This window comes from Aspergillus ruber, assembly GCF_000600275.1.
Source record: "Aspergillus ruber CBS 135680 unplaced genomic scaffold scaffold00038, whole genome shotgun sequence".
In the NCBI taxonomy this organism is placed as follows: domain Eukaryota; kingdom Fungi; phylum Ascomycota; class Eurotiomycetes; order Eurotiales; family Aspergillaceae; genus Aspergillus; species Aspergillus ruber.
In genome coordinates, this window is record NW_024467334.1 from 89,929 (window position 1) to 112,337 (window position 22,409).

The following is a 22,409-nucleotide window of genomic DNA, read 5'->3' on the forward strand; positions in this document are numbered from 1 at the left end:
GCAGAAGAGCCAGCCGCAGAAGAGCCAGCCGCAGAAGAGCCAGCCGCAGAAGAGCCAGTAGCTGAGGCTGAAGCCAAACCTGAATCGGAAGGTGAAAGCGAAGAGGCACCAGCAGACAACGCAGGACCCAAAGAAACACCAACTGAACAATCAGAGGTCAGTCAAGAAGATGCAGAGCCGAAACCAGCGCCAGAAGAACCCGCTGAAGCAAAGGAAGACTCTCCAGTGGAGGATCCCGCTGCTGATCCGAAGCCTGTTGAAGACGAAACTGAAGCCAAAGCTGTTGCGGACGACGGTGTGGACGAGGGAGCATCTAAAGAACCTCCAGCTGAAGAAACACCGGCACCGGAAGAGGAAGCAGAACCAGTAAATGAGGAGATGGTTGAAGAGGAGACATCAGAGGAATCTGCTGATAAATCTGGCGAAGAGGAGCCTGTGGACGAACCCGCCAAAGAGACACCCCCAGAAGAGGCAGCTGCAGCTGAAGAACCTGCTGAGTCTGCTGAAGAAGAATTCGCTGAAGAGTTCGCTGCTGGAGAACCACCTGCTCACGAATTTTCTGCTGAAGAGGATGCTCCGACCGAAGAGCCCGCTGCCGAAGAACCACCATCTGGGGAGCCTGCCCCCGAAGAGGCTGCACCCGCTGAAGAAGCTGCCGAGGAAGCCCCCGTCAAGGAAGCACCTGCTGAAGATTCATCGGAAGAAATACCAGCCGAAGAAGCACCCGATGAAGAAGAGCCTGCTGCTGATGATCCACCAAGTGAGGGGCCTGTTCCTGAAGAGGCTGCACCCGCAGAGGAAGAGCCAGCTGAGGAACCGGCTGAAGAGGCACCTGCTGAAGAACCCAAAGAACTGCCCGCCGAGGAGCCTGCTGTGGAAGAAGATGTACTGGCTGACGAACCTGCTGAAGACCCTCCGGCAGAAGAGCCTGCACCTGAGGAAACTCTGGCCGAGGACACTGTTCCTGAGGACACTCCTACTGAAGAGCCCGAAGAAGCTACACCAAAAGAAGAGCCAGCTGCTGAAGAAACAGCTTCCAAAGACGCCTCTGCCGACGAACCACCTGCGGAAGACCTGCCAGCTGAGGCTCCCGCTGAAGAGACTGCTCCTGAAGAGGAACCAGTCGCTGGGGAGGCACCCGGAGAAACTCCTGCTCCGGATGATCCTGTACCAGAGGAGACACCCGTCGAACCAGCTGCTGAAGAAGCTCCCCCGGCTGAAGAACCAGCGCCTGAAGAACCAGCGCCTGAAGAACCGCCTGCTGATGCTGATGGTGGAGAATCATCCAAGGGTGGACATCTCGCAGAAGCCGCCGCTGCAGGGGGGGCTGTGGCAGCAGGGGCTGCAGCTATACATTCGCGCAGAAGGAAGCGGCGGTCTACAGATGTAGACGGTGAACGACGCCATTCTAGGAGCTCATCTTATGGATATCGTGACCTCGAACGCGGCGGCAAGGGCGACGGCAACGTCATCACGAACCGTTGGGTGAAGGCATTGGGAGAAGCCAAGAGAAAGCATGAAGAGAAGGCCAAGCACGAGGAGAAGCGAACAAAACACCACAAAGTCGCCGTTATCGAAAGAGGCCGCCGATCAGAAGAGCGGGAACGAGAGCGCGGAGAGTCGCAACCAAGGGAGCGAAGACAATCTAGACGTGCTTCGCGGTCTGAACGAACCGAACGAACCGTTGGGAAGGAAAGCGAAGCCCTCGAAACCAAATCAAGACGTCGGAGCTCGGTTAGCTACGAGCGAGACTTGGCCTCTTCGAAACATGCGGCGATGTCAGCATCTTCAGCGCCTAAACCTCGTGCGTTCTTAAAGTACATGAACACGGAATCAGACACAAACGGTCCCTTGCTTATGATTAATGGCCACAAAGCCTCCGCCAACGTGCGTTACCATGAACACAGTCACGGAAGTCGTCGATCTTCGAAGAGCTACGCCCATAGCCATAGCCATGGTCACAGTCACAGCCGCACCCGTGACGAGGGAAGAAAATCTCTTGAACGTTCCCATTCTACCAGATCACGCCACAGCAACAAAGATGACGGCGATGATGAAGCTGCTCGACGAGAAGAGCGAGAAGCAAGACGGGCACGCAGAAAGGCTGCTGAAGAAGAGGAGGGGAAGCTTAAGGAGCAAAAAGAACAGGAAGAGCAACAGAAGCAACAAGAACGGCAACAGAGGGAAGTCGAGGAGAAAGAATCACGTCGTCGTCGGCATTCGGGAGAGAAAGAGCATCATCATCGCTCTCATCACCACCGGGGTCGACAACTTGAGACTCCTCCCCCTCCGCGGCCGTCGAAATTGAGACAGATTCTTAAGGCTACTGTTGTGGTTTGTTAATTTTTTATTCGCTTCGGTTTCATGTATTCTTTTTTCATTTCTATTCTTGTGTGAACATTTATCTTACTTTTTAATACTTTTGGTTTCCTTTGTTAGCGAGTTGTTGGGTCTTTTGATTTTTGATGATTGATGTACGCTACGATGTTATGTATTAGTGGGAGGTTTGAATGTATTCTTTTGACGATGAAATTGGACTCTTGCACTATACTGGTTCTAATGGAAGGACTGATTGCTTGCCAGAACTTCATAACCGACTCTCGTGGGAACCATAAAAGCCGACTATACCACAGGAATGGCCATCCCATCACCTCTTGGATCACTGCCAGCACTATACACCAGAATCCCATCATCATGGTGACACCGAATAATCTGCCCCCTCCCGAACATCCCCCTCTTCCACCCCTTCAAAACTTGAATCTTATGCCCCATATTCTTCAGTCCTTCAATAGCCTCTGCACTAACACCCTCCTCCACAAAGACTGTACGATCCATATTCTTCCCGGGCTCCGGAGATGTAGCTGCAAGGCAGATCCGGGGTGCATCCAACGCCGCTTGCGGGTGGTACTTGAATGCTAACATGTTAAGCAGGACTTGCACATGGCCCTGGGGTTGCATGAACCCGCCCATCACGCCATATACGGAGTGCAACGTGCCATCTGTGGAGTTCGTGATCATGGCGGGGATGATAGTGTGGTAGGGTCTCTTGCGGGGAGCAAGAGCATTGGGATGTCCAGCTGTAAGCGAGAAATTGCAGCCACGGTTCTGCAAGGTAAATCCACAGCCCTGGGGGATGATTCCGGTTCCGAAACCGGCATAGTTGCTGTTGATGAAGGAAATACCGTTGCCATCCTTGTCGGTTACGGCGAAATACACTGTGTCGCAATGGTTATGCGCTGGGCTGCCGTGGTCGAGGACATTGGATGCTTTGTCTGGGTTGAAGAGTTTGGCTCGTTCAGCCAAATAGGGTTGCGAGATGAGTTCGTTTGTTGGGACCTTTTCGACGTCCGGGTCTGTAACCCACCAGGATGCGTCTGCAAAGGCGATACGGAGACTTTCAATCACAGCATGCAGGTATCCGGCTGAGTTATGCTGGCTCTCGGTGAATTGTGGGATTTTGTGTGTGCGTTCGAGTTCCTCGAGAATTCCCAGCGCCATCAGTGCAACGATGCCCTGTCCGTTGGGTGGGTGTTCCCAGATCTCGACGCCGTGTTGTTCTCCATCGTCTGTGCCGGTGCGCTGGTTCTCGACAATATTCTGACCAGAGAACTTGAGCGAAATAGCGTCTGTTGCTTGGGTTCCTGTTTCCGCATGATGCTTAAGGTCATCGAGCGAGATGTAACCGTCTAGATCCTGGACCACCTTGACAATTGCCTCTGCAATCCGGCCCTCGTAGAAGCCCTTTTTGCCTTCAGCTGCCAGGGAGCGGAAGGTCTGGGCTAGCGTTGGATTCTTCAGGATATCTCCGGGCAGGGGACTCCTAACACCGTCTTTGCTGTTGGAATCTGCCTTGAGCATTTCTCGAAAATTCGGAGATGCATTGCGAAGCAGATCCTCGCTTTCTTGCCACTGTCCCCCGTTAGTTCTCATCCATTCGAATAGTCATGAGCATAGAAAGAAACACACAAACGTAGAAGCCAACTCGGAAACCGGAAACCCCTCCTCTCCCAGCTCAATAGCCGGTTTCAAAATCTCTTCCAATGACAACTTCCCACTCCCGAACTTCTCAATCGTATCAACCCACCCCGCTGCAGCACCAGGAACAGTCACAGCAAGAGCACTAGACATGGGAATACGCTCTCCTTGATTCTCAGGCGCGATATTCAAGTCATTCCGGACCTTCTCGATGCTTGCATTGCCGGCATAGCGGCCAGAACCATTAAGGGAACTAATCTTCTTGGATTTAGCATCGTAGTACAGACAGAACATGTCACCGCCAATGCCGGTAGAGCTTGGTTCCGTGATGTTTAGTGCCGCTGCTACGGCTACGGCGGCGTCCTGGATGTTGTTAGTATATATGGATCGGAGTAAGATGCAGTGGACATACAGCAGCATTTCCACCCTCCTTCAGAATTCTCTGTCCAGCAGCCGCAGCTAGAGGCTGCGTACACGAGACAATACCTTTAGTACTATGGACGGTACTTCTCCGGCTGGAGAACGGGACGAAGTCCGCGTTGAGTTTGGAGTAAACCGCTTTGGAGTTGAGTGGCATTTTGGTGGTTTTTCTGTCTGTCAATGGGATCTCTTGGATATCAAAATAATAAAGAAAATTAGAGAAGAAATGCTGATGACTGGGGTGGAATAGTTTCTATCAGCCTTACCCCGCTAAAGGGTCTCTCTACTTTCCCTCGGGAAGACGGAGTTATATGTCCATCTCCGAATCTACGCCGTGATGATACCCTGTATTAGAAAATTTCCCACTTCACAAATAGCTATGAGTCAATTTATTAAACGAGGTACTAGGCTTTCCCAATTTGGGCATGATAAGGTAAAGCTGTCTACACTCGGCCGACATGGCGACGCACTTGTTTCGGCTACGCCCTCTGGTATTTGGTAACATCACACGCCCTGCGGAGACGTCTCCGATACTGAATCTGGGGCTAGCATAAACTTTGAAATATGGTCTTTTGCATTGCTTTCATATGCGCCGAGGTAGTACGCTGACACTTCCAACAGTGCGTCCTAGTATTACGATTAAAACCAAGAATACATGTGTCAAGCAAATGCATATATCATTCTTCATCTCTTCGTTCAACTTTTCCGATTTTTGTTCATTCATAACAGACGGCGAATCAATGGTCACATCATTCATAGGCCAAGCAACATGAATTACTGGTTGGCCATAAGATAGTGGTCCCAACCACGCTAGCCCTGCTCAGCCCCTTTACAGAGCATTCACCAACCGGCGCTCCTTCCGCAGGGCACGGAGCTTGGTGCGTACTTCCTCAAGAGGAATCATAACACCCTGCTTCTGAGTGACTGGGTCGTCACGGTTACGGATGTTGACGGAGCGAGACTCCTTCTCTTGGGCGCCGACAACTGTTGGCGATGTTAGGAATAGACCAAATCTGCAATAGTATACAGGAAAACCTACCGAAAATGAAGTTGTACTGAGCCAATTGTCCAGTACGGATCTTCTTCTGCATGGTGTTACCGCTGATGTCAATGTCGGCATTCAGCTTGTCTTCACGAAGAAGTTGCTGCAACTCCTCGACATAGTCGTTCACAGCAGGCATAACAGGGACAATGAGAATCTGGCGAGGGCTGATCCAGAAGGGCCACTTGCCACCATAGTGCTCGATCAAGATACCCAGGAATCGTTCAAAAGAACCAATGATAGCACGGTGGATGACAACGGGACGCGCACGGCCAGGGCCAGGCTCATTGGACTTGGTCTCACCCTCCTGCTTCGACTCCTCAGCACCAGCCTGGGCCTTCTCGTGAGACATGTACTCAAGCTTGAAGTTAATCGGTGCTTGGTAGTCCAGCTGGATGGTGGCACATTGGAACTCTCTCTTCAGGGCATCGGCAATGGTAATATCGATCTTCGGTCCGTAGAAAGCGCCATCACCCTCGTCGATGGTCCAGTCGGTGCCCTTGAAGTTCGACATGGCCTTCTTCAACTGCTCTTCGGCGTAGTTCCACGTCTCGATCTCACCTAGATATTTCTCAGGACGGGTAGAGAGCTTCAGCTTGAAGGTGAAACCGAATAGGCCGTAGATGGATTGCAGGAAATCGAAAAGTCCTTCAATTTCCGAAGTGATCTACATGTTTTTAGCATTGATCTCCGCGCATAGGAGTAGAACTTAATCCGTACCTGATCCTGCCTACAGAAAATGTGAGTATCATCCTGCTGGAACTTACGGACACGAGTAAGACCACTCAAAGCACCCGAAGCCTCATTACGGTGCAAAACACCAAAGTCTGCGATTCTCAGCGGAAGCTCTCTGTAACTGCGCTCCCGGTGTCCGAAGAGCACAAAGTGTCCAGGGCAGTTCATAGGCTTGAGAGCCCACTCCCTCTTCTCAACGTCGAGCTTGAACATGTCATCCTTGTAGTGGGCCCAGTGACCGGATGTCTTCCAGATACCGACATCGTACATGTTCGGGGTCTGGACCTCCTGGTAGCCACGCTTGCGGTATTCCGATCGCAGGAGAGACTGGAGGGCATTGAAAATCTTGGTTCCGTTGGGCAAAAGGAAGGGACAACCTGGGGAGACTTCGTCGAAGAAGAACAGCTCCTGTTCCTTGCCGATTCTGACGTGGTTACGCTTCTCTGCCTCCTCAAGGAACTTCATGTGCTCATGGAATCGCTGCTTGTCGGGGAAGGCAACACCACGGATACGTTGCAAGGAATCATTGGTCTGGTCACCAAGGAAATATGCGGAAGAGTTCTAACCAGGGTGTTAACGGGGCGCATCCACACAATAATTCTTGGACCATCCAATTAATTACCTGCATGATCTTGAAGTTCTTTATCTTGCCAGTACTCTGAATGTGAGGACCCCTGCACAGGTCAACAAGAGTACCACACCTGTACACGGTACTCTTTTCACCCGTCACCAGCTTATCTATGTAGTGCAGCTTGTATTTGCTGTACGCAAACATCTTCCTAAGATCCTCCTTTGCAACCTCCAGCCGATCGAAGCTCTGCTTTTCTTTCATGATCCGGTTCGACTTGGTCTCGAGGGATGACCAGTCACTCTGGGTGACGACACGGCTATTCTCGACGTCAGTCACTACAATACAGACAAAATGGTGAATTATATGCTGGTTTATTACCAACAACATACCCATCGGGCATAGCCATATCATAGAAGAAACCCTGGGCTGTAGGCGGTCCATGCGAAAGAAGACACCCGTACTGGCATTCGCAAGCCTCACCCAAGCAGTGCGCGCTAGAATGCCAGAACACCTCTCTACCCTCTGGGTCATCAAACGGAACATAGGCAACCGTGCAATCGCGTTCCAAGACCCGGCCCAAGTCGTAGAGCTCTCCATCGACCTTTCCGATCACAGCATTGGCGCCCAACTCTTTCGGAAGATCCTTGAGGAGCTTAGCGGGGGTGGTCTCCCAAGCTTTGGCCGTAACAGTAGAGGTGGTTCCATTGCCAAGGTCGACGGTAATGTTGATTTCCGGGTGCGGCTTGTTTTTAGTCTCCTCGAGGTGTTTCTGCCACAGTTCTTCGAAGAGGTTGTTTCGCTCGACGATGAAATCGGGGAGGGCATCGGTGTTCGACTGCTTCGCATCCGCCTTAGCGGGATTGGCCTCCGCGGGCCTCACTGGCAGATCCTTCGAGCCTTCAGCAGCCATCTCTATAGCCACGGTTTCGGGGAGGACCAATCTGGAAGAGAGAAAATGAAGTGTCTAGAGGGGTGACTCAATCGCGGGCGTTGCGATGCAAATCAAATCCACAATGAGGGACGGAAGGCGGTGAGTCACGTGGGATCAAACTGCCCTGGCGGCTAGCGACACTTTACCGTTTGTAGCCTTCCACCCAACGAAAACTTCTCCGACACCCGCTCTATCCAAGTCAATCGCATATACCAACTCAATTCATTATGTCTTTTCGCGGAGGGGGCCGTGGTGGCTTTGCCACTGGTGCTAATCGAGGAGGATCTTACGGTGGTCGCGGTGGTGAGCAAAAAAAATTCATGATTTGAAGCTCAGGCTAACGAAATTTTCGTTGGACAGGTCGCGGAGGCTTCCAGCCGTCATTCGGTCCGCCCGCGCAGGTTTTGGGTAATAATCATACTGTTCTTAATTGGTTCAAAATGTTACAGGGGCTGATAAATGAGCAGAGATGGGAAGCTTCATGCACGCGTCTGAAGGCGAGCTCGTCTGTGAATCGATCAACCCCAAGATTCCCTACTTCAACGCCCCCATCTACCTCGAGAACAAGGTCCGAAACCATCGAACAAGAATTTAATATAAGCGATCATTAAGGCTAATTCGATTTAATAGACTCCTATTGGAAAGGTCGACGAAATCTTAGGCCCCATCAACCAGGTGTACTTTACCGTCAAACCTCAGGAGGGCATTGTCGCGACCTCTTTCAAGGCTGGTGACAAGGTTTTCATTGGCGGTGACAAACTCTTGCCTTTGGAGAAGTACGTTGCATTTTCTCTTCGATTTTTCACAAGTTGTTGTCGCTAACAAGTCTTCTTAGGTTCCTTCCCAAGCCCAAGCCCCCACCGGGTACGGACCCCAACCCTTCAATTTGTTTACTTTTTCAACTAACATAATCCTAGGTGCCGCGAAGCCGAAAAGGGTTACCAAGCCTGGTGCTCGTGGTGGTGGAATGAGGGGTGGACGTGGTGCTCCCCGCGGTGGCAGAGGCGGCGCTCCCCGTGGACGCGGAGGTTTCGGAGGTGGTTTCGGAGGTAGGGGAGGTGCTCCCCGTGGTGGAGGTTTCTCAAGAGGCGGCGGCCGTGGTCGCGGTGCCCCTCGTGGCCGATTCTAGGCAGTCTCTGTCATATCTACTGCTACTGTCTTATTACGGCGTTTGGGGAAATTGGGAGCTCTTGCAGGAAACTTTTTGTCCTTTTGTGCATATTAGGAAAAGTGTTGGTTGCTTCTATGTTAAAGCTGTAGAACATACTGGCCATTAGTGTACGCAGTGTCAATCTATAATGGTGCTCTATCTGAAAAAATCAAGGGGGAAAAAAAAAAGAGGCTAGCAACAATTATTTTCCGTAACTGTGGCTAGTGCTTGTGGCGCAGTTAGCCACGCCCCCCGGCAATGACGTGGGTATCCGCCAGCCGTAGAATCTGTGCGTCTTGTCAACACTCACTTCACGCCAACAACTTCCCGCCATTTTATCACTGCATCTCCACCAGAGTCCACCTCAATTTCAGGACTCTTTTTGACCTTTTTTTTTTGTTGTTCTTCTTACCTCTTTGTCTATCTGAGCATGTCTCGCAGAACGACAGCCATGTCATCGAGCAATTCTTCGAATAGCGGTAACCCGACCTCGGGTGATGGTGGTAGGCATCCGGATTTCTGCTGGATGATAGCAGCAACTAATGATTTGCAGGCCAGGAAAAGCAGAAGATGCTGCTGTCGGCGGAAACAGGACATTTTAGCATGATTAGGTCAGTCCTTCGATTCTGCTACTGAGCGTTTAGTCGGGTTTGCTGATCCGACGTTCAATTGACAGGGCCCTGCATCTCGCTGATTTGGTTACTGAGCTCAATGGTAAATACACTGGATAATATCGCTTATACTTTTTGCATAAATTTGCTAACAATTGTGCCAGGTTTCTGCGGAGGCAAGTCCTGTTCCAGTGATTCCTCTGTTTACGTGCGTCGCTGACCGTTTCGCGAACAGTCATGTCTGTTTTCTCGTCGATGCGATACTGTTTAGGAGAGCCGACTGATTACGGCAACATTTGGGCCGCTCTTGCTTTCATGCCTTTTGGATTGTTTTTTGATTTTATGGATGGAAAGATTGCAAGGTGGAGGAAGAAGTCATCTTTGATGGGACAGGAGCTTGACTCGTTGGCGGATCTGGTACAATATTTTTTTCTGCGCTGGTCCCCATTTTGTTGGCTAACGTGTCGCTCCTTTCGTCCTAGATCTCCTTTGGCCTCGCACCCGCTGCCGCAGCATTCGCACTTGGAGCTCGCACTCCGGCCGACCACTTGCTCCTAACTTTCTTTGTGCTTTGTGGGTTGACACGCTTGGCTCGGTTTAACGTGACCGTCGCAGTGCTGCCCAAGGACAAGACTGGCAAATCAAAGTATTTCGAAGGCACACCGATTCCGACGACGCTGTCTATCGCTTCGCTTATGGCATACTGGGTTTCGCAGGGCTGGATACTCGAGGATCTTCCCTTGGGTGTTGTTGCGCAAGGCACGCCCTTCGAGTTCCATCCTATTGTGTTGCTTTTTGTCGTGCACGGTTGCATGATGGTCAGCAAGACAATACACATTCCCAAGCCATAATTGATTGAGATGCTTGTCCGGTTCAGATTTTTCCGTTCACGGTTGGAAGATGTTGAATTATACAGAGAGGAGAACTGAACATAAAAGGATACAAAAAGTGGACACGACACATCTATATTGGAAATAACGCAATTTATGGAATACATTGAATGCATCAACTGCATCGTTGCATCAACTGCATATATATGAAGAGACGATTACATCGGAGCTCTTCAACGACCGAGTAGCGACCGCACGTTTGGTAACACGATTCGTTTCTAGCCCACGTGGACCTATGGATAATAGCGCCGAGACGATTTTCAACTACTGGTTCAGATGCCGATTGATTGTATATATAAAAGTACATTCACGTATCAATACATCCACCACTCGTTTGGATTCAAATGTTGTAGTTTCGGGAGCAGTCGAAATCCCAAGTCCTTCAGTACCTGGTACTCGGTACGGATGGTGTTTTCCGTGGTTGGTCCTTTTGTTTTTACTCGGGTCATGTTGGACAGAAAAAAGAAGAAAAAAAGATTACCCCTGTTCAATAATCCTCAGTAGAGAACAAGTACGGAATACAGCTAACGTGGGACAGAGCACAGAGCTGTGGCGTACGGCATCTCCCGACAAGATGCAAGACCCTGACCCAAAAACAGAAAAAGGGTAAAAAAAAAAAAACTCAGCTAAGACCAGGACAACACTAATGAATGATTGTCAAATGTTTCTGTTTGATTCTGCATACAAAATTCCCAAATATAGAAGAAGCCGGAGGCTAGTCTCTTGTTTTTTCTAGGAGGGTGGAGAGGAAAGGACCGAAGATCGACTATTCGAGTCAAGAGTCCAGACCGGACGGGGACTCCAGTAAGATTCTAGGCCTGTTCTTAGGGCCTTATTTTGTTCTTCCTTTGTAGTACAAATGAGCGTACTTTGTACTATTGGAGTTGTGCAGAGAGTATGAGTATGTTCTGATGGGAAAGTACGGATGACGCTGACTCGCTGACGAAAGTACAAATTACAGTACACGTATACAGAGTTATAGCCTGAGACATGCAGTTGGGATTAAGCTTAAAGGATTCTGTCAAAGGATTGGATTGATGGATTTGCTTGTATGGGGAGCATGCCGGGATAAGGTTGGAATGGAATGTACTTATCAGGGTCGAGGATTTGTGATATGATACGATCAGTTAGAGCGTTCATTGTCTGTATGGAGCACTCCGAAACACCCGGATGTTCTGGACATTTTCAATTGAAGAGACAACATACATCGTCATCATTGTGCATAATACAATAAATGCCTAAGGCTACATTTGCCATCGGAATCTTTTCCACCTCCGAGGACGGCAAGCGAAATTGCAATTGGCGCTGGACCGTTGTTTGTCGCCGGGAACAAGACCATTTACGTTTTTGATTTGTTGCAGAGTTTGAACATCCTTGGATATCCTCTACACAATTGCCGGAAAGAAAGATCAGATCTCTTTTGTCAAGCATACAAGTCTTACTACAGTGCACTTGTACCTGAGCGGACCCTCCCTTATTGGCCAAATAATTACAAGTACACCGTCGTACCGATAATACCGATCCTGTAAACACCTCGGGAGCTACCGCGGTGAACCCATGGATAGAATACAAAGCAACCAAAGCAATATATACATCCAGCGGTAGGAATATTTATCCATTGTGCTATGATTTCTTTTGGGGCGAGGACAAATACACGTTGGACAAAAAGCAAGGCGCTTTTGGTCGGGGATTGATTGGTTGATGCCGGGAGACCCGAATAGCAGGGATCAACTGTAGCCGTTTGAGGTGACACCGATGAGTTGTTTGCTTGCAATTGTTAGTTGAAGGTTGGTTGTATACAGTAGTCTATTCTCCAGAGTATGAACTTGCATATTAGTCCATTTGCAGTCGTACTTAGGAGCGTACTCCGTAATACATAGTAGAGTGATGGAGGATAGTTGTGTAGCTTACTCATCAGAGCTCTGTACAAATGTGCAGATACTCGTCATCAATGCTTCCCCTCTTTTTTATTTATCGAGTACCGCCCTGGCGTGTTACACCAGTGCCCCCATCATTACTTGTCCAGGTATAGTTTAACAGCCCGCGTGCCCCCAAGAAGCAAGGATCGCCTTCACACTTTTCCCCCTGGGCCGTCCATGCATTGATGATTAATCCCGTATCGTAACCGTCCGTACCACAATTCTCTCCCCTCTGGGTCTGGGTCAGTTGCCCCAGCTGGTAAATTACCGTAACCAACCCGGGCGGGCATCCAGGGCGAGAAAGAGATTCCCTTCATTTCCCCTGCTTCCTCGTTCTCTCCCTCTCTCTCTTTCCCCTTCCAGTCTCTCTTTCTGTTCTTTTCCTCTCTCTCTTTCTCTCTTTTGCTTCCACTCTTTTCCCTCCCTTCATTGGATTTTCCTTTCTTGTGTTTTCCCTTCCCTGTTGGTCGAAAATCATCCTTCGACTTACTCATACTCGCTCTCACATACGCACACACATTCGCTTTGTCGCGCCAAATAGGGAGTCTCTCCACCTCCTGTTACCCTCTCTATCGCCAATAGTAGGGTGTCTCTCCCTATTGTTCCCTCTTTATCAATCACTCGACCTCAGCACGAGGTGTCCGTTGTCTTTTTTTTTTTTTTTTTTTCGACTCTGCCTGCCACATTTAGGGTGATCGGTCATCCTATTTCTTCGGGATTTAGGGGGAAGCCTTTGAAGCAACCGTCCTAAAAGTCTGTCCCCGCCAAAGGGACCCGGACCCTTCCTCCCTTTCATCGCTACCACCTATCATCACCGAATCCGCTCCTCCCCTATCGCTGTTCATCGACTTAATCCCGCTGCCGACGAATCGATATCCCTAATCGCCCCTACGACGCGGTTCCTCGTTGAGGAATCTACCGTTAAGACGACACAAGGTCCGAAGGGTTACGCGGGTCGTCCCTGGTCCTTTTTATTGGCGGCCAATATACAAATCGACATTAACAAACTCTCCTACGCGTGGTTCCCGGATTAATTTCCAATCACCGTTGATATCGATTCGATCTGTCCTAACAAACCGAATCGATTGTATATACATCCTGCAAGATGAAATTCTCGACGATGCGCTCCGCTTTCCTCACTTCGACGCTCTTCTTCGCCGCTAGTGTCCCTGTGATGGCAGCGAGTTCGTCATCCAAGGGTTGCTACAGTGATGCGACACCATTGAAGGATCAAGGACCTTACACCTTCCAGAGTTCAGGATACTGTAAAACACAGTGCACAAAGAAAAATAAGGCTGTGTATGCGCTGTACCAAGGTTCAAACTGTTTATGTGGAGATGAAATCCCAGCATCGTCGAAGAAGGTTTCCGATGATGAGTGCGACGTCTCTTGCAACGGTTATCCTTCTGATAAGTGTATGTTCCCATCATATGAAGCGCATAGTACATGCAAACTGACCCTGCTCGATTCTAGGTGGCGGTGATAACGCTTATGCTGTTTACCTGACCGGCGAAAGTGACGATGTCAAAACCTATGGATCATCAAGTTCCACTGATAGTAGCTCATCGACTTCGACCGATGGTACTGTTGAGACCTCTGGAGGACAGACCGTCACAGCGACCGCTGCGAGCGAGACTGGTTCAACTAATGAAACCTCGAAGGACTCGGGCCCCAACACAGCAGCTATCGCGGCAGGTGTGGTGGTAGGTGTTGTCGGATTCTGTGCCTTGGTGGGTGCTGGCTTCTTCCTCTGGCGCTTCCGGAAGCGCAAGGGCATGCAAAACGAATACTCTCGCAATGCGCACATCGACAACTTTGGCAAGCCCAAGTCCACAAGTTCAATGTCGGACTCGAGGTTTGACGGTGACTTTTTGGCCCAAAGACGCCAGAGCAACGGCAGCATTGATGACGATCAAGACTTTTCGCGTCGGATTCTAAAGGTAAACAGTGGAATCAATTTCACGGCGTAAAAAATTAACACTGACTTTTGACAGGTGACGAATCCCGACCGATCATAAGTCTGACTATTCTTTTTCGACATTATGACGGCTGTCTGCGCCTTTATTTTGTTCTATAAAAAGCACCACGAACCGTACATGTCACTTTCCTCCACTCGAATCCTCACCTTCGCTTTTCCCGACATTTTCTTTCCTTTCATTTTCCTTAATTTGAAAACCACTTTATGAGAGCATCACCTACTTCCATCGAATTATTCAGTGCGGCGTTATGGTATGTCACTACGATATATTCGAGATCAGGCTGTATTCGAAACTATCCCGGATTGCATCTTCCATGCCTATCATCAAAGCCAACACTGCAATTGACATGCATGGCTCTAGGGGCTCAAAGGGCCCTTGCATTCCACCCGGACATTCGAGGCCACACTAATTAATGACATATCAAAACTGCTTGCTGTATAGGTAACGGGAGGGTTCAACAATCTTGCCATTTCTATTTTCTGGGAGGCATGTCAGGGGTTTGTATTGTGAAATGGCGTTTAATTTTGGTCGAATATTTGTGTATTTTCTTTTTCTTTTCTCTTGTGGACAGAATTATTACCCTTTGTTTATTATCAAGCCGGTTATTGATTCCCTTTCCTTGTGTTGTCACTTCTAGTAAAGCAGATTATTAGCTGCCAGAGGGATTGTATTTAGGTGAATAGGTCTACAGCAATGTGAGAATGTCTGATACTGATCGAGTGCATTTGTACGTCATCCAGATAAAATCAAAAACCACTAGAGCCGTTGGCAGAATCGGTCTGACTTGTGCTGAACGAATAGCAGGCGATATGTTTATCTACCGGATATCGTTACCACGAGATCCAACGGCCACGATTACTTGAAGCCACCCCAAAATGCGTGGGAGAGCACTGATGCGATGAATATGCATGAAATAGCAGAGTTGGCGAGTATAAGGTGGTTTTGTCTAATGAGGGTTAGGATCGGCCGTGGTTCACGGACTACGAGGTTTGGTAATAGCATACCTTGGACGAATGTCGACGAAATCAAACTTGTGGCAATGGGCTCTGGGAGATTAGACGGTATCTAGAAAAATTAGAGGAGGCTAGAGCTCTGTTTATATTCTAGCATTGCTTGAGAGGTTATTCACTTTAACCATGAGAATGGTCAATCAGAGGCCGAGAATGGCAGAACTCGACGCCGTTTCCGCAGCTATCAAACGTCTTTCGGCTCGATTTTCTCGAGAGGCTATGGCGATAAGTGACATATTTTAACAATCTTAGGTGAACTTTAAAGGCTACTTCAAGGTACAGACAGAGAGCATCAAAATAAGGAATCGAGGGAATCGTTTGATGGTGGGTATCCTGTCTGTTCTGACAGTTCTATTTCATTCACTATGATGAGGTTGATCTCCTCATGTTGAGTACCATTGACATGAAAAAGTAACAATGCTAGGGTAGATCATTCTCTATATTTCATATGCCTTTTTATATTCATACTACCCTAATCGGTTATCTGAGCCATTTGTCTTCGATTTCCGCCCACCAAAACCACGCGATACCCACAACGCCCCTGCAGATTTCTCACCTATGGAAAAGATGGTCTCTCTACCAGCTGAAGTGATCACACTCATTGTTGCTCTTATAAGAGATGCATTACCACCAAAAAAACCGCGTAGTCCATTTGGGAACTGTGCAAAACCCTTAAAACTCGCCCAGTACGCTATCGTTTCGCGGCAATGGCAAGCAATCGTGGAGCGCATGATTTGGCAACAAATCACCATCAACAAGAAAGGCTCGCTTCAACAGCTGAAGGGCTTCACATCTAGTGATTCTTATCGACGTGCGAGAGCGGGTTATATTCGACATATTCTCTGGTCGCCTGAGATCAATAGGCGGGATCTGCACACAAAGACTCAGGGGAGTGATGACGTCCGTGTACAGCTTCTTCCAGATTATTATTCTCATCAATGTCAAAGCTCTATTCTTGATCTGTTTGAACTACTAGATGCATGGAAAGATAACCAGACCAATATGGAATTGTCGCTTTGGTTGAGTGATGACGATTATATCGATGTTGGTGACGATGAAGAGATCGAGCAGGAGGAATGGGAGTCTCTGAACATCGACCAGCTGTGGAGAAAGGGTAAAGTCCCTAATTCCCTGCATCTGACTGCAGATGGTATTCAGAATGTGCCCATTTTGCCGTATATTACATGCTTTAGATTACACGAAGTTAGAGACAGCAATGTTCGACCATCAGCTTTCTTTCGCTTTCTCAGTCGTTTCCCCCATGTTCAACATGTTTCTAGCGGAGAGGGTCGATTTGTCCCACGAGGAGCTCTACAGGCTTTGGCTGATCAGCGACAAGGTATTTCCCTTTCTCATCTATCAATATTGTACAGACTATTCATACAGTGCAGAGGTTGTCGAGCATCTACCATTGGTTCCTGAATCAGTAGAAACATTCACATATTCAATACCAGGCCAACGTGAATTATCAATGAATCCCGCTCGCAATGCAGCCAATTATCTTTCTCCACAAGGATTAGACGACTTTTCTATTGCCTTTCGAACTCTTAGCACGAGACTCCGGGAACTGTATCTTGAGGACGTCCGAATCAGCAGTGCATTATTCTGGCCAGTAGCAGAAGAGAAGGTCGACACAAAGTTTCTATATTGGCCAAACTTGGAGATCCTTAAGGTTCTCGAGGCCCCTCCGTATACAGCTGATGGTATGTTATTCCAGGTTTCATCGTGTGATATTGTTATTAACCTGATAAGGGAAATGGATCCTCGACAATGACCCCGAAAAAGACTGGGAAGGAGATTTGGTAGAGGATTCTCTTGAACCATGGCAATACAATAGTGGATACTATGCTCAACGAGGACTCATAAACAACTATGAAGTCGACCAGCTCTATGAGTCAATGGGCCTCGCTGTGCAGAGAATGCCACGCTTGCGAAAATTGAAATTCTCATTCCGAGGAGAGATTGGAGAGAGGGGAAGTCATGAATACTTGAAGTTCGAGAGAGATTTGACGACAGGCAAGGCTACGTTGAAAATCAGCACTGAGTGGAGTATAAGATGGGAGAGAAAGTTATATCTGCTTGGGGATTAAAGGATGAGAAGGCGAATGAGTTTCGGGAAACTTGGTCTGTTTCGCTCGACCAATGGACTTAATCTCATTACCAAATAGAATTTCATATATCCTCAAGGTGATCTTGACGTGCCAATCACGGTCGATAGTCTGAAGCATTATGGGTTGAGAGAATGTGATGGAACAATGACACAAATTCGTTCTGCTAGGGAAAGCCTTTCGCCCGCAATGGTGCATGGTTGAAACCTACATATCCAAATCCAGTTACTGCAAAATCAACTCTATAGACAGCTGAGTAAATTGCAAGTGTAGCTGGATGAATTACTTCAGGCCATTTTTGTCGCTAGTTCCACAACATAGACCATTTCCGCCATGTCAATATGTGTCTGTTGGTCATGGCTGATATTTTCGGTTCTGAAATGTAGTTGTTGCTCGAATCACCGAAGCTGGATGGACGGGCTCCCATGTTCCGGCTGAGTATGTCAATGTTCCGGCTGAGTATGTCAATGGTCCGGCGAGTTCAGTGCGGATCGTTGCAGCGAAAGACCGTAAAATCTCTTTTCGTTTTGTTGACTTCTCAGGTACGATCTCGGGAATATTCTCCAGCGTGTAACTGCCAGTGAGTTGAGCGCCAAACCATGCTCCGCACTCATTGGACGAGCCACCCGGAAAGACCCCTTTGCTGAAGATTGTGTACACACAGCCAGCAACAAAGATTATATCGACACCTTTGTTTCTGGGCCGCTCGGCTGCCTCCGCGGGCCATCTCGAAATAAGCGCGTCCCATCGACGTCTGCGTTCATCTTCCACGGATTGAAGAACACCGTGAGTCCCATTGCACAAGCAACACGTGCAGCGGCTGCCAGTTGTTGGACTCCCTCCCCTTTGACCCGCGCAGCGTTAGCATTCACTCATTGGCCATCATGCGCATGTCATGTTCCACGAGGGCGGGTTTGAAGGGTTCTCAGTCGAATCCTTGGTCGCTGAGTTTCAGCCCGACATCGTAGACAACTCCGCGATATTTCATGGTTGATTTATGGCCAAGGTCCTTATTTCGCGCATGTGTTGCAGGAGGAAAACCTGCTGGCTTACCTGAGTTGAGTGTCCTCTCTCGGTGTCGAGACTCGTAAATCCCGCGACATACATGAAGAACCAATCATCAAGCACAGAAGAGCATATTCCAAATGCACCGATGGATAACTGGAAGCTATACAATGCATAACATCATGCCCGGTCCGGTTTGACCCGTAACAATCTGTGCCTGAAACAAGCGTGTAAACGAACCTTCTGTAAATGACCTTCTGTCACGGGCGTTGCATCACGCTCTGGTATGCGGGGCCAGCAAGAGGGCATGGCCACAATGAAAAGCATATACCTGCACAGGGTCATATAGAGTGCTCACTAATCTGGGGGCCAAAGGATACTATCTTTGGATGCTCCTTCGAGCTCAGCTGTGTGTAAAAGATGTTGGAGAATGTCGCAATTGATCGACTTCTGATGCACTTTGCGGATTTACCCCATAGCCATAACCCCGGAGAGCTTGCAGCAGGACTGCCACTGTTCGCAGCCTCAGTCAGCCAAGGCAGATTTTCCCGTTACCGGTTTGCTGGGGGCGCAGCAGTAGCTACTATCCGTGGTTAAGGCTGTTGGTGCTGGTTTTAGACTGAAGTTTCAGATATGCAGATTCTGACTTCATCTCATGTCAGATCTGTCAAGAATGCTTGGTATGACAAGAAATATGTGTCCGCGTGTACGGGCATACTTGTATGCAGTTGCTCTTCGGAATTCGGAAATTCATTCCTTCCGAGATTGTTCTCTACGAGTTCTCTCGGAGAATGCCGTATTCTACTCCGAGAATATACGGTATTTACCGTATCATTTCTTCTGAAAACCCGGACATCTGTCAGGCTGACAGCCCAAACTATGGTGGACCCACGTGACCCACCCATGCACTTCCTGTTCAAGCCTCACACGTGATAGAACATGGCATACCAGTATTCCCTTAAAAAATGCATAATGCATGACGGGATAGTTCTTCCTGTATGATGTAGAATCTATTTTTACATCGAGTTTATTTCGCTATCTCGTTCCTGGATATAAATCTGACAGGAGGTAAAATCATGAAACGGCATTTTGGGGCCATTTAGAGTGGCAGAGCTTGGATCCATTCGGGCTTGGTTCGGCACTCCACAGGGCTGACTTGGGTTTTTATGTGTTCATTTTGCTATGTGTCCGGTGAAGTGTTGTTGCATGAGGTGGATATCGAGTCCACCATGCAGTTCAACGAACATGTCGGAGTACCACAGAGTATCAGATGAAATTTGCACCTATAGAACGAGAAAAATACAATGTCATCTATATACACTCGATATCCTGTGCCCCTGTACAGAGTATGACTTGTAGTTATTCGTATACAGAGTATAGTCACTGCAGATGCAATCCCAGTTCGTATTCAACGCAGGGTCTCCATACTAATCCTAATAAGGACTAGCGTATGTCGGAGTGGACCGCCTAACCAAGATAGGGTTTGGGCTGGCTGCGGCAATGCCAGAGCATCCTGATTACCCCGTTGGGTAAGATTGTGATCGTTATTAACAATTAGACACTGCTCGGTATCTTTTTGTTGTCTCCGTGAGGTGTCCGATTGAATGTCCCCTTAATCTCTATGCCCAAATCTACTGTATAGATCATATCCGAGATACTACTTCGTGGTAGGTACAGAGCACTTCTACCCAATCTACTCTGGAGTATAACTGAACTTCCGAGTGGGTTCGCGTGGGCTATCAAGGCTTATCTAGTGCATTTGACCAGATCCAATAGCTTCGCCTCTGCACTAATATTTTCTAATGTTCACACTGACTGCTTGAAAGTTAAATCCTTCTTCGCAGTGTCAAAAATAGATAAAATCATTCTGCCCGGCCAATCAGCCTCGTGCAAGAACCAACATGAATTAAGCAGCGTTGTCCCAGGCCGTAAATACGCGATACTAGCGCGTCCCTTCAGGGCTCCTGATTGGACCAACTACCATGTAGATTTAGCAGGATCCACTCAATGAGGCTCAATTGTGGGGGTCCCCTCCATAGTCCAACAATCTGCGCATTATTTCTTCTTATTTACTTGATCATCTCCTCTTCTTTCACGCTGCTTTTCAACATACAAGCATAGCCCCCGTTAAGTGGAGGATCATCCTGCAACACCGATCCTTAGGGCTTACCGACATTCTCCCTACATCCGTGCGTCCTCACTTGTTGACATCAGGATCAGGAACCGGGACTGCCTCGCATGGCGGGCTGACTCGCTCTAGTTCTCCGTTTTTTTAATCCCACATACCTTATTCAGTTTACTGCCACTCTTGCAGCCGTTTCAGATATCGCGTTTTGCCTTGCTGCAGATGCGAGGCACACTCAACGTCTGATTCTATTCCTCCACCTTCATCCACAGCCGTCGACTTCCCGAAAAGGAAATCGGTTGTGGGCGAATCCCTTCAGGGGCCAGAAGTATATCATCCTCCTTCTCGCCCGTCCATCTGTCTGTGTTTTCAGCAGGTCAACAAGACAACATCACAACTATCTATATCCTCTTCAATACAATAGAAAACCCAATCGCCACAACTATTATCACCATGCGTCAGACCAGTACTACCTTGGAAGTTCCGATTCCTATCACCTACACTCCCACCACCCACCGCATCAGCAAAGCAAAAAAGGGAAAGCGTGTGCATGCTTGCCAGTACCCTGGCTGCGACAAGGTGTTTACCAGAGCCGAACATCGGAGGTATGCTTTTCTATCTACGGTCCAGCTGTCGATGACATACTAAACAACTACCAGACGCCATGAGCTGAACCACAACCCCGAGGCCCTTTTTCGATGCACCTACCCTGAGTGTCAGAGAGCATTTCACCGTCAGGACTTGCTTAACCGTCACATTGAGCGACAGTATGTTCTGTCTCCTTCGCCCTCTTAGCGGTAGAATGGTGCTAATGACTCTTTACAGTGAGCTCGACGCACAGATGGAAAACGCAGCACGTTGGAAACAGACCCAGCTTCCCGTTGCACCCCAACCTCATCCTTCCAAGAACATCATGCCTACGTCCTTCGACTCCAACATGTTCCTGCCTACACCGCAACAGTCGACTTCTACCTCCATGTCCATCGAAACCCTCGTCACTCCTGAGATCCGCCTTGACCTTGCCAGCGACCAGTCCTTCAACTGGGACGGTCTCGACTTCCCTTTGTATCCTCAGCAGACTTCTATGCTCCAGAGCCCTATGCCAGAGCTCATCGATGACAACTCTTCTTTCTATTCGTACCCCGAGTCCTGCGCTTCTCCCTCCTCATCTGGGGGTGCTACATTCCTTTCTTCTCGCCCGAGCTCCTCGCTCTCCTCGACACCGGCTACGATGATGGAATCATACCCGGAAACCTACCCGGAGCCTATTCTCGACTGCGGATTGACTTCCTCGCCATTGCAGCTGCAGGCGGACTTGCGGCCCTTGGACTTTTCGGGTGTCGATATGTCGTGGTCGGATATTGAGCCTCTCTCTCTGGATGGGGATCTTGCGTCTCAGGTAAGACACTCATTCCGATAATCATAGCATCAAGGACACGAATCTGACTTGATCGAATCAGCCCATACAATACAATACTGCCTCTACATGGGTGCTGCCCCAGGAGGAATGCGATCCGCAGCAATACGCTGCGAAGCCATTCTTCTTCTAGGTGTCTCAGTGACACCGGTATATATATTTCCTTTGTTCATTTCTTTTGTTTGATATAAAACGACGAGATGACCCTGGAGTCTCTCCATTGATGCTGGCATGGTTATGGTTATGGTTATGGAGTTTTGGTTTTCTTTCCTTTGTATCTACATATACCCATTTTGAATTTGATGTTATAGAACCATATAAACTATTGTGCTCCAATGCTAGATTCTCTGCTATTGAGATGCTGTGAGGTTGGTACCTGAGGAATGAACAGTCAGAAGCCGGATGAGATCAAAATGACCCTTTGACAAGGTGAAACGTTCGCTAGCAAATTTGGAAAATTTGGCGTCTCCTAGACTAAAGTATGCACAATAAAGCCTTTGTACGATAAGGACACATAGCAG

General features: G+C 48.5%; 9 protein-coding genes across 9 annotated transcripts; 6 read left to right on the plus strand and 3 right to left on the minus strand.

Moving 5' to 3' along the window:
* Window positions 1–2,494: 2,494 nt before the first annotated feature.
* Window positions 2,495–4,713, minus strand: EURHEDRAFT_526491 (gamma-glutamyltransferase family protein). Its single transcript, XM_040786990.1, has 3 exons — window positions 4,388–4,713; window positions 3,967–4,338; window positions 2,495–3,909 (listed from the first exon to the last, which is right to left on the minus strand). The coding sequence occupies exons 1-3, from the start codon at window positions 4,550–4,552 to the stop codon at window positions 2,623–2,625; spliced, it is 1,824 nt and encodes a 607-aa protein (XP_040634815.1). The 5' UTR covers window positions 4,553–4,713; the 3' UTR covers window positions 2,495–2,622.
* Window positions 4,714–4,781: 68 nt separating this feature from the next.
* EURHEDRAFT_416738 (threonine--tRNA ligase THS1) lies at window positions 4,782–7,718 on the minus strand. The gene is made up of 5 exons (XM_040783036.1): window positions 7,133–7,718; window positions 6,795–7,059; window positions 6,158–6,733; window positions 5,435–6,104; window positions 4,782–5,379 (listed from the first exon to the last, which is right to left on the minus strand). Exons 1-5 carry the CDS (start codon window positions 7,651–7,653, stop codon window positions 5,225–5,227), a joined length of 2,187 nt encoding a protein of 728 aa, XP_040634816.1. The 5' UTR covers window positions 7,654–7,718; the 3' UTR covers window positions 4,782–5,224.
* A 126-nt stretch (window positions 7,719–7,844) lies between these two features.
* On the plus strand, window positions 7,845–9,061 carry EURHEDRAFT_416739 (H/ACA ribonucleoprotein complex subunit GAR1/NAF1). The gene is made up of 6 exons (XM_040783037.1): window positions 7,845–7,977; window positions 8,035–8,082; window positions 8,142–8,242; window positions 8,305–8,450; window positions 8,510–8,538; window positions 8,592–9,061. The coding sequence occupies exons 1-6, from the start codon at window positions 7,902–7,904 to the stop codon at window positions 8,801–8,803; spliced, it is 612 nt and encodes a 203-aa protein (XP_040634817.1). The 5' UTR covers window positions 7,845–7,901; the 3' UTR covers window positions 8,804–9,061.
* Window positions 9,062–9,254: 193 nt separating this feature from the next.
* On the plus strand, window positions 9,255–10,286 carry EURHEDRAFT_465622 (CDP-diacylglycerol-serine O-phosphatidyltransferase; the record flags this gene model as incomplete). Its single annotated transcript, XM_040785035.1, has 5 exons — window positions 9,255–9,327; window positions 9,378–9,435; window positions 9,501–9,538; window positions 9,671–9,852; window positions 9,918–10,286. 5 exons carry the CDS (start codon window positions 9,255–9,257, stop codon window positions 10,284–10,286), a joined length of 720 nt encoding a protein of 239 aa, XP_040634818.1.
* A 137-nt stretch (window positions 10,287–10,423) lies between these two features.
* On the plus strand, window positions 10,424–11,172 carry EURHEDRAFT_252588 (uncharacterized protein). The gene has a single exon (XM_040778111.1). It carries the CDS (start codon window positions 10,561–10,563, stop codon window positions 10,933–10,935), a length of 375 nt encoding a protein of 124 aa, XP_040634819.1. The 5' UTR covers window positions 10,424–10,560; the 3' UTR covers window positions 10,936–11,172.
* Window positions 11,173–13,364: 2,192 nt separating this feature from the next.
* On the plus strand, window positions 13,365–14,262 carry EURHEDRAFT_518628 (WSC domain-containing protein; the record flags this gene model as incomplete). The annotated part of the gene is made up of 3 exons (XM_040786697.1): window positions 13,365–13,659; window positions 13,718–14,184; window positions 14,239–14,262. The coding sequence occupies 3 exons, from the start codon at window positions 13,365–13,367 to the stop codon at window positions 14,260–14,262; spliced, it is 786 nt and encodes a 261-aa protein (XP_040634820.1).
* Window positions 14,263–15,644: 1,382 nt separating this feature from the next.
* Window positions 15,645–17,385, plus strand: EURHEDRAFT_533867 (uncharacterized protein; the record flags this gene model as incomplete). Its single annotated transcript, XM_040787263.1, has 4 exons — window positions 15,645–16,572; window positions 16,625–16,936; window positions 17,019–17,282; window positions 17,303–17,385. The coding sequence occupies exons 1-4, from the start codon at window positions 15,792–15,794 to the stop codon at window positions 17,383–17,385; spliced, it is 1,440 nt and encodes a 479-aa protein (XP_040634821.1). The 5' UTR covers window positions 15,645–15,791.
* EURHEDRAFT_252827 (uncharacterized protein) lies at window positions 17,228–18,644 on the minus strand. The gene is made up of 3 exons (XM_040778113.1): window positions 18,395–18,644; window positions 17,553–18,185; window positions 17,228–17,255 (listed from the first exon to the last, which is right to left on the minus strand). Exons 1-2 carry the CDS (start codon window positions 18,520–18,522, stop codon window positions 17,696–17,698), a joined length of 618 nt encoding a protein of 205 aa, XP_040634822.1. The 5' UTR covers window positions 18,523–18,644; the 3' UTR covers window positions 17,228–17,255; window positions 17,553–17,695.
* A 2,129-nt stretch (window positions 18,645–20,773) lies between these two features.
* EURHEDRAFT_253026 (uncharacterized protein) lies at window positions 20,774–21,922 on the plus strand. The gene is made up of 3 exons (XM_040778114.1): window positions 20,774–21,076; window positions 21,131–21,238; window positions 21,297–21,922. The coding sequence occupies exons 1-3, from the start codon at window positions 20,925–20,927 to the stop codon at window positions 21,889–21,891; spliced, it is 855 nt and encodes a 284-aa protein (XP_040634823.1). The 5' UTR covers window positions 20,774–20,924; the 3' UTR covers window positions 21,892–21,922.
* The last annotated feature ends 487 nt before the right edge of the window (window positions 21,923–22,409 follow it).

Bases quoted from the DNA above. Each gene is read 5' to 3' on its own strand.
- EURHEDRAFT_252827 (XM_040778113.1), bottom strand. From the start codon at position 18,522: ATGCATTGTATAGCTTCCAGTTATCCATCGGTGCATTTGGAATATGCT. The intron at 18,186-18,394 runs GTAAGCCAGCAG...CGCGGGTCAAAG, and splicing joins AGAGAGGACACTCAACTCAG to GGGAGGGAGTCCAACAACTG.
- EURHEDRAFT_416738 (XM_040783036.1), bottom strand. From the start codon at position 7,653: ATGGCTGCTGAAGGCTCGAAGGATCTGCCAGTGAGGCCCGCGGAGGCC. The intron at 6,105-6,157 runs GTACGGATTAAG...AAAAACATGTAG, and splicing joins TTTTCTGTAGGCAGGATCAG to ATCACTTCGGAAATTGAAGG. The intron at 5,380-5,434 runs GTAGGTTTTCCT...CATCGCCAACAG, and splicing joins TCAGTACAACTTCATTTTCG to TTGTCGGCGCCCAAGAGAAG.
- EURHEDRAFT_252588 (XM_040778111.1), top strand. From the start codon at position 10,561: ATGGATAATAGCGCCGAGACGATTTTCAACTACTGGTTCAGATGCCGA.
- EURHEDRAFT_253026 (XM_040778114.1), top strand. From the start codon at position 20,925: ATGCGTCAGACCAGTACTACCTTGGAAGTTCCGATTCCTATCACCTAC. The intron at 21,077-21,130 runs GTATGCTTTTCT...AACAACTACCAG, and splicing joins ACCAGAGCCGAACATCGGAG to ACGCCATGAGCTGAACCACA. The intron at 21,239-21,296 runs GTATGTTCTGTC...GACTCTTTACAG, and splicing joins AACCGTCACATTGAGCGACA to TGAGCTCGACGCACAGATGG.
- EURHEDRAFT_416739 (XM_040783037.1), top strand. From the start codon at position 7,902: ATGTCTTTTCGCGGAGGGGGCCGTGGTGGCTTTGCCACTGGTGCTAAT. The intron at 7,978-8,034 runs GTGAGCAAAAAA...TTCGTTGGACAG, and splicing joins ATCTTACGGTGGTCGCGGTG to GTCGCGGAGGCTTCCAGCCG. The intron at 8,451-8,509 runs GTACGTTGCATT...AAGTCTTCTTAG, and splicing joins AAACTCTTGCCTTTGGAGAA to GTTCCTTCCCAAGCCCAAGC.
- EURHEDRAFT_526491 (XM_040786990.1), bottom strand. From the start codon at position 4,552: ATGCCACTCAACTCCAAAGCGGTTTACTCCAAACTCAACGCGGACTTC. The intron at 4,339-4,387 runs GTATGTCCACTG...AACAACATCCAG, and splicing joins AGGAGGGTGGAAATGCTGCT to GACGCCGCCGTAGCCGTAGC. The intron at 3,910-3,966 runs GTGTGTTTCTTT...AACGGGGGACAG, and splicing joins CCGAGTTGGCTTCTACGTTT to TGGCAAGAAAGCGAGGATCT.